General features: G+C 34.3%; 1 protein-coding gene across 2 annotated transcripts; it reads left to right on the top strand.

Annotated features, from left to right (window-relative positions):
• Nucleotides 1-235: 235 nt before the first annotated feature.
• LOC132803065 (protein SIEVE ELEMENT OCCLUSION B-like) lies at nucleotides 236-4,209 on the top strand. Of its 2 annotated transcripts, XM_060815259.1 has the most exons (7): nucleotides 236-557; nucleotides 1,070-1,162; nucleotides 1,713-2,158; nucleotides 2,277-2,371; nucleotides 2,497-2,627; nucleotides 2,733-3,191; nucleotides 3,328-4,209. In XM_060815259.1, the coding sequence occupies exons 1-7, from the start codon at nucleotides 336-338 to the stop codon at nucleotides 3,916-3,918; spliced, it is 2,037 nt and encodes a 678-aa protein (XP_060671242.1). In that variant the 5' UTR covers nucleotides 236-335; the 3' UTR covers nucleotides 3,919-4,209. The 2 variants fall into 2 exon arrangements, with proteins under 2 accessions (XP_060671242.1, XP_060671243.1); XM_060815260.1 differs by lacking the exon at nucleotides 1,070-1,162.
• The last annotated feature ends 5,179 nt before the right edge of the window (nucleotides 4,210-9,388 follow it).

Genomic DNA, 9,388 nt, shown 5'->3' with positions numbered 1-9,388 from the left:
TAAAAAGACGTAGCTAATTAAAAAGGATTAATATTGCTAGGAATCAAAAGAGGATAACAAACCAATGTGGTAAATTTACTTTATAATTCCCTGTTAATTATTTAATTCTTGGCCCAAGTGCTTTCATAGGGGGAAGATATTTTGTCCAAGGGGTGGACCCCATGCATCCAATACGCACAAAAACAAGGCCGGAGCCAGGCTATAAATAGAGGGAGAGACCATGCTGCAAGCCACAGCAATAGAACATTAGCACAATAGGCTTAAAAATAGAAAATAGCTGTCTAGCTAATATTTGTGTGCGTGTAATTGCTTTTTCAATTTTGTGAGAGGCAAAAATGTTTAACATAGCACATCATGTGGCCACCAAGGTGGTATCAGCTGTGCATCACGTTGAGGAGGAGATTCGAGGGCTATTCACCTTGACTGATGAAAAGATCATGGACCATATCTATGAAACTCATGCTCATGCTGACGAAACCTTTGATGATGATTCTCTTTTCATTATCACCGAAAACATCCTCAAACCTGCTACCCAAATTGTTGACAAAATTGTGCAGGTATAACTCTTTAATCTTGTTACAATATTATTGCTAGATTCTCATCTCTCTATATAATATATACAACAAAAAAACAATTACATGTATTAGTATATATATATATATATACATGCACAAACTATGTTCATACATGTATAGTTTGTACATAAGGTTTATTAAATTTGTCTTAGCAAAAGGAAAAAAAAATCATTTATAGATGTGGGACGTGAGGTCCCACATCGGTTGGAAAGAAGAACGGAATATACCTTAAAAAAAGATGTGGATACCTTTATCTTGCGATCCATTTTGACAAAACCGTGTGGACTGGACCCAAAGCGGATAATATCGTATGTGGGTGGACCGGTATCAGAATCAGTATCCGAATCGGTGTGCCAGCAATGATGGAAGTATCCGAATCGGTGTGCCAGCAATGATGGAAAGGACTGTTACAATACATTTATTTTTTTTCCTTTATTTCATGGATATTTGAAATTTTATATATAAACAAGTACTTTCTTGTGACTTGTGAACAGGGTAGCCAAGTACATGTGGAGAACATTGACGAGAAGACCCCCAAACCCGACTTCAGTGTTCCCTTGTGCACCCTTAAGCAGATTGGCAGCGAGGTCATTTCGTTTAATACCAATTTTTTTCCTTTTTTTTTTTTTTCTTTTTTTGGGGCTAAAACTGACTTTTTATTTTTGCTGAAAGGGCTAAAACTGACTATAAGTAAAAATAATTGCAAAATGGTTCTACAACCACTACAAAATGGTTTTAGCCGCGATAAATTAGCCACAACAGTTAATTTTAGATATCAAATATGTGTAACCAGAAAAAGACGACCATTTAATTTATGCCTTAAAAACACTTTTAACTACAAGCTTATTGACCACAACATGGCCACAAGATACACACTTTTACCGTTGTATTTTGTAGTGAACGTTCTTCTAACAGTAAAAGAACAAGGGATCTAGGCCCCAAAGAAAGGAAAAAAAAAAAAAAAAAAAAGGAGCAAAGCTGAATCAATGTCCTGTATAAGAATTAACCAACGAGCGAAAAAAAAAAAAAAAAAAAAAAAACAGTATTTAGGAGCATAATTCCAATATTTTTTGCATACAACTAATTGAATTTACATCTTATTGACATAAGTAACAAAAAAAATTGTGAGACTTTCAGCTGTCATGCAAGGCTCCTGGTGAGGATGTTGCACACAAAACAACTCTGGCAATACTTAAAAAGCTATCAACCTATCAATGGGAAGCCAAGGCAGTGCTTACTCTCGCGGCTTTTGCCTTGGAATATGGCGATTTCTGGTTCCTTGCTCAGCATCAACACTCTGACCGCGTTGCCAAGTCTTTGGGAATCCTCAAAAGAGTGCCTATCCTCACTAAACCCGCCGAGCTTCAGAAACGCCGGCAAGCAATTCTTGAACTCAACAATCTCATCAAGGCCACACTTCAGGTCATGGAAATCATCGACCAGTTCGACAAGCTATCGATTTATGACCCCAAAGAGATAACAGGGCTGTCTGTAGCACTAGACCATATCCCAGTTGATGTCTACTGGTCAATTGTCACAGTGGTTGCTTGCTCAACTAAACTCACTCTACTCACTAGTGATGAGTAAGTAATTTTCACGTTCATGCCCATGTTTAAGCCTATATATTAAATATATGCTTGACTATATTTCCAATTATTACATATGCTCTCATAGAACTAATTTATTTTGTGCATTTTACAGAGACAAGCCATATGATTTGGCACCCTATTCACAGAAGATTCACTACGTACTCAACAAACTTAAGATCCAGCTTGTTGTTTGCAGAAGACAAGTAGGTAATAACCTGCTGCCTAGTTAACTTAATTACATATATATATATATATATATATGTATATGTATATGTATATATCCTTCCATATAATTAATTTATGCTTAAAGAAGAAGGATTATGTTGTTACAGAGGAAAGAGAAACTTACTTGAGGCTCAAAAAATTTTTTCAAACCCCAACTGAAGTGATGGAAATCTTCAAGGCCCTGACATTTACCAAGGATAAACCACAGCTCCTCATTGATGGTTCAACTAACACAACGGTACAATTGGTTCTCAAAACACAACATTTTTTTTCAATCAATTTGAATATTAATTCCTTCAACATTTGCTAATTTGATTTATGTATGTAATCTATGTTCAAACAGGTCAGCCTTGAAGTGCTGAAGAAGAAAAAAATATTCCTGTTCATCTCGACCCTTGAAATCACAGAGGAAGATATTTCATATCTCAAACCAGTTCATGAAGGAACAAAGAGAGATGAAAATTACAAGATTGTTTGGATCCCCATGGTCGAGAATTGGACACCTGAACTTCAAAAGAAATTCGAGATCCTGAGGTCTAGGATGCCATGGTACACAATCCAATCCATATCAGTCTCAGTAGGAATCAAGTTCATCAAGGAAGAGTGGAACTTCAAGGGAAAACCTTCACTAGTTGTGATGAACCATCAAGGAAAGATCGAAAACACCAATGCTCTCCACCTTGTCAAGCTCTGGGGAATTAAGGCCTTTCCATTCGATAAGGCTGCTGAGGAGAAGATATCGAGTGAAACGAGTTGGATTCGTCCTGTAATACTCAACATTGACTCTCATCTTTCAGATTTGGTAAGCTGGTTTCATCATCATGTCCAAATTTCGAAAATTAAACCAAGTCCATTTTATAATAAAGTCTACGGAGTTTGATTTTTTTCTTTTTTTCTTTTTTTCTATATGAAATTTGATTAAAAAAAAAAATTAACAGATGCTCAAAGAGGAAAAATACATTTTCTTCTATGGTGGTAAAGACAACGAATGGATCAAACAGTTCACAGCGAAAGCAAACGCCTTTGCGAACGATCCCATCTTCAAGGAATCGAAGATCAACATTGACCTGTTTTGTGTTGGAAAGAGTCCCAAAGGAGGAGAAGACCATGGAATTCTTGTCAGGTTCTGGGATGGTATAGAGAGCTTGTTCGTCACCAAAGCTCACAAGCAGGTTGACCCTGTTACACAAGAAATCCAGAAGCTGCTTTCCTACAAGAACGAAAGTGGCTGGGCTCTGCTTACAAAAGGGCCTCATGTTGTGACTGCTGGTCATGGATTCACAATTCTGAAGGTGTTGGATGACCTTGAGAAATGGAAGGAGGTTATAAAAGTAAAGGGGTTCGAAATCTCGTTCAAAGAGTACCATGTAAAGCTCATCCAATCCGTTCGCCATTGCTGTCGCCTTGACATCCCCAGTGTGATTGGGAAAGTACCAGAGAAAATGCAATGCCCTGAGTGTCCAAGAACCATGGAGTCCTTCATCAGTTACAAGTGCTGCCACATTGATGGTCCAATTGCACATCACTAAAACAAACTTTGGCTCTCTCTCTTTCCAATTGTGGAATTTGCTTTGAATTATATGCTATATGGCACTGGTTCTAGTAAATAAAAAAGCCATCTTGTTGTACATATTTCTATGAAAATCTGATGCCTAGCTCCAAATGTATTGGAAGAGTCAGTCTATGTGTTGTAATCTTTAAAAAAATTAGTAAATGGCATGTCCATTATGATGGCAGCTTGATGCCTCTACCAGTGAATAATGATTGTACCGTGAGTAGTATTTGTCCAGTCATTAATGAATAAAATGCATCTTATTATATGCTTTAGCTGTTTACTATGTTACAAAATATGCTTTTCTACTATGCTTCTTCCGATATGGTTTGAAATGGTTTTCCGGGATATTTTGTATAAAACTGTGGACCGAATTGATCCTTTTTTTTATTCATAATTATCAAGATGACATGACGCAATTGGTACAAAAAATCAGCATACAATGGGGCCTAAATGACTCCTTGTCCTATTCATAATAATCAGATGAAATGAAGTAATTGGTACTAAAAATTCAGTTATAACAAGGATTCATTCAACTAGTAGCAGCATAAATTTTGCTAAAGGATACATTCACCATGCCCTAGCTAGCTAGGCCATTTTTAATGAAAAAACAGAACAAAGACATTCATTTATTCAGAATACAATATTGAGTACCAATAATTTCAAACTAATTCTTTCAAAGCAAGCAAGCAAGCGCGCACACACACACACACTTGCGTTTTCACCAAGTGGTCCTTCGCAATCAAAGAACCAACAATCAAACATACTTGCCGATGATTTTCTTTTGTGTAAATCTCTTGTTGAATATGATTTCACCATATGGATTTGGTTGATAGCAATGTTGGAGCTAGCGGCTATAGGTTGCTTTGGACCCAACTTCCTCTGTAAATCTAACACAACCCGACATTGAGTTTGTCTCCAATAAATCCTGATAGGGTGATTTTTTTTTATCAATAATTTGCAATTTGCCTCTATGAAGCTAATTTTGGCTGAAATTTCTCAATTTGTAACATTTTTTTTTTTTGGTTGATTTGATTTTTTTCTTCTAAACAGAAGAAAAGGAAATGCATTAATTGGTTATCTTTTCATAAATAAGAAGAGATCAAATTATGGTTATTAGCTCAAGATTTGGAGTCAGAATTTTGAGCCGAGGCTTTTGAAAGCGTTGCATTTTTTTTGGTCCGCAATTTAGTATCTTTACGTAGAGAAGATGATAGAATGTTGCTTTGTGAAGTCACACCACTGCCTTTCTAATTATCAATTACTTTTGATCTTTCTTTAATTTTTTGCTGCTACTAACTTTTTTTTGTTGCTAACTCGATAATTAAACTTACATATACGAAAATAATTTTTAGATATGTATTATTGGATAAAATGATTGATGTAAGGGGTGGAAGTATTGAGGACATATTGTACCCTTGCGATATCATGATAAGTATTTCTACTTGTATTTTACAGAGATGTATACTCTTTTTTTGAAAAAAAATAATAATTTAATGCAATGAGTTGTGCAAAAAAAATTAATGCATATTTTTTTTCCAAGCACCATAAGGAGCATTTTTATCCTTTTAGAAGGACCTGAAACATTGAAATACTTGCAAATAGGCACTAAGAAGCCTAGATGCCCATTCTTTATCCTACTGTACTCGAACCTAGGCTGGTAAAATGATGTTTGTATTATAAATAACAAGGGGGGCAAAAAAAAAAAAAGATGTTATTTTTTTTTTAATAAAAACTTGTTATTAAACTTTTCTAAGCTTTGTCTTACAATTATGGGTTTTTTTTTTGGGTAAATGGACCAAAATATTATTACTTGGAATAAATTACGAAATAGTACATTACTTGAAAATATTTAACGAAAAAACGCACCAAAGGAGGATTATGTTACGTTTTTCATAATTATGGTTCAGGAAGAAGTTACTTTATACATTACTAGAGGGGCATAGATAGATACGCTATGAACACTGATCATCAGCAATCATTAGGGCTGTCATTCTTTACTTCTTAGCAGAAGAAATAAAGCGAATGGTCCCTCTCCTTCTTTTTTCTCTTTTTTTTTTTTTTCTTTTTTTCCTTTTCTTTGAGGCATTGAAATTTCCTGTAATTAATTTGTTAAAAATATATGATGTATATACGTATAAAGTCATTGGCCCCCTAAATAAGTATTAAATTGAGTTTAAAGTTTAAAAAAATATAAAAATTATATGCCTAGAAATTTATAGTTTCTGATTCAAAAAAATATAATTATTTTAATTGATATCTTATTATTAGTTTCAATTAATAATTTTCTTGTTCATATATATGCATGGCCAAAAAAAAAAAAAAACACAAATATAATTTCTAGTTCTTTTTCCTATTATGCATTTTGGTAGCCAAACATGACATCTTGCATATCACTTTGTTTTTTTAAACTCTGTTTGATAGACAGAGTCATAAAAACTAACTCTGTTTGATCCGTTAACATTGACAACTAAAAGATATTTCATTTATCAATCTAGTATTAGTAGCATGAATTTTCGAAATGATATGGTTGCCATTTCTAGCTTAATTAACCATTTGAGAGTGAAATATATATGTGACAAAATAAAATTCAGACGCATTGATTATAACCAAGAAGGAACAATGGTTAATTTTCCAATCAAAATACAGAGCAGATTAAAATTTGACTTAAGGGTGGACTTGGGCCATATGGAATATGCTTATAAATAGGGGGGAGTACGTATTTACAAAGTTTTAAAAAGTTGCGTATGCTTTTGGAGCAAATTTCTAGTACCAGGAGTTGGTAATTCCATTTTCAATGTTAAGTAGGTAGTGCCAATTCCTATGGATCCCACATTCAACGCGAGTAGGGAGTACCAATTTGAGCAGTATTGTAGGTTTCTTAGTGATTTGTATCATTACTAGTGGGATGATTACTGATATGGTGATAATTAATTGAATTCGTTTACGACTGAAAATCAATGTAGGAAAATGAACTTTTTTATCACATTTCAATTATATGATCACAAGCTCATTTTGGAATTGGCAAAGGCCTGTTACTTCATTTATATTCAATCCTAAAGCAAGATCAAGATCGAGAAGAAGCAATGACCACAGCGATCAATATCAGGAACTATTTTGGCCGATCCTTTTCTTCTAATTAGTAGAAAGAAATAAAGGAAATGCATTGCTGGACATCTTACAGAGCACCACTCCCATCTCTCTCTCTCTCTCTCTCTCTCTCTCTCTCTCTCTCTCTCTATGTGTGTGTATATATATATATATATATATTGTATTCCTTCCCTCCATGTGAGGAAAAAGGGAAGTAATTATGCCAAACTCCTTTTTCAATAACACAGCCATAAAAGCATACGAAAATGTAATGCTTGCTTGTCACAATATTTGTATTACTATGGATCCAATCTTGTTCGCGCTGGGAGATAAAATGGATAAAGTTAGGCAAATGGGGGATCAACTTGAGCACCAAACTACCCCAAATGGAAACACAGTCCATATAGCAGCTCAGTATGGCAAAGCAGAATGTTTGGATGCAATACTAAACTTATGTGCATATTGCAGCCAGGGAAGGACGTTTGGAAATTAGTAGTAAAAGCTCTCATTAAAAGTGCCAAAGCAGGCCATTGCGACCTTGAAATGGGAACTAAAATGGCAAGGGAATCGCTAAGGATGGCTAGTCTGAAGAAAGACACAGCCTTGCCTCAGGCTGTGAAATACAAATCAGCTTAATGTGGTTGAATTTTTTAAATGAAGATCCAAATTTTACCTATTCCTCAAACAAAATCGAGAAACTCCACTCTATGTGTCCTCTAATCTTGAAGGTATTGGAAACTTTTGATTTTAATTTTCAGTTGCTTAACATTATTTGACCATATGTATGAGTCTCTCTTAGATGTAACCATAAGATCCTATAACTCAAGTCCATTGTCTCCTTCCATGATACATAAACAGTCCTCTGCTATAGTTACTCCACAAGATTACATAAAAGTAAAAAGAAAATGATGAGACAGACTTGTGTCAGTATATATACATATATATATATATATATAACGTATTGATGTATCGGTCTAAATGCTGACATTTATATCTCAGTTAAGTTATGTACATTGGCTGAGGCAAAAAGAAGTTATGCACGTTGACTTCTAAGTTTTAACATACACAATTTCATGTTCTCTGTTTGATTAAACCAAAAAAAAATAAAAAATGTTGTGATACCCATACCACAGAGAAGAAGGCCAGAAATTAGTAAAAATAGCAGACAACAATTCAAGGAATCTACTAAATTTGGCCGCATAATTTGATAGACGCTCAACTGTGGAAATATTAGTTATTTGGGATTAATCCTTGGCCTACATGAGGGAAAGAGAGGGTATGAAACCTCTCCAAGTCACAGCCACAGTCACTTAACTGAATTGGATAATGGATTTGGTACCACTTTCAAGTGTTTCATCGACCAACACCGTAGTAAGATCATTTTCGCTAACCTAGTAGAGTTTTATATAGTTTAACGGTAACATTACAGGCACAAAACAGAAATTTAAGTGTTTGTGACTATAATAAATGCAGGACAACATTCATGTGTCGTTGTTGCAAAGGGGGGACAACTTCGTGTAGCTATGCTCGTAAGACTGATACACAGAGATAGTGACAGCTCAATTATGCAAAAAACAAAAATGTCCGAGACATGCATAATTGTTTCAATTCTATTAGCAACTGTAACATTTGCTGCTGGTTTTACTTTACATGGTGGCAAATACTGATGATGGTGCTGTCTAGTTGTGCAGTATTCACACAATTCTTTAGAGTTATGAATGTCAAACGAGGAATTCGATGCTGATATATATGTTTAGTATCAGGTCTTGTTACAATTGTGGCAATGGCTTCTTGTATATTAATTTTTTTGATGTGAAAACTGCATTTCGTTAATTGGTGGAGTTGTGATAATGAACCAATTAGTAAACCTTAATTAAACAAAGCCCTCTATTTATTTTTATCCCAAGAAAAGAACAAAAACCAAAAATTTAAAAAAAAAAAATTAATTAACTATTGCAGATGCTATATATGATCTGAAAAGTTTTCCAATTCCAAGTCCACATCAACATTGCAATTAAAAAGAAACCAAATAAAACAGGGGTTGATACAGAGCACAATGCACTTGTGGCTATGACAATGTCTCTGTCTATGGTTGTATCCAGAGTTGTTTTTTATTTTTTTATTTTTTTATTTCCTATTTTAAGTTGATAAAAGGCAAGAAAATTACATATCCGCCACTAAAATATTTTCGATTTTTTTGTTTTGACTATTATAATTAAAGTGCCAAATTCAAGGTTCAAAATCAAAGCCATACACTATTTTGGACAACAGTGGACAAATTGTGTGGAAGAAGAAATATATTCCAGAGCAAGCAATAAAACATTAAACAATATATAAAAATAAAAAAACAAAAAACA

Source organism: Ziziphus jujuba, chromosome 3 (genome assembly GCF_031755915.1).
Source record: "Ziziphus jujuba cultivar Dongzao chromosome 3, ASM3175591v1".
NCBI classification, from domain to species: Eukaryota; Viridiplantae; Streptophyta; class Magnoliopsida; order Rosales; family Rhamnaceae; genus Ziziphus; species Ziziphus jujuba.
This window is presented reverse-complemented; position numbering and strand designations above follow the sequence as displayed.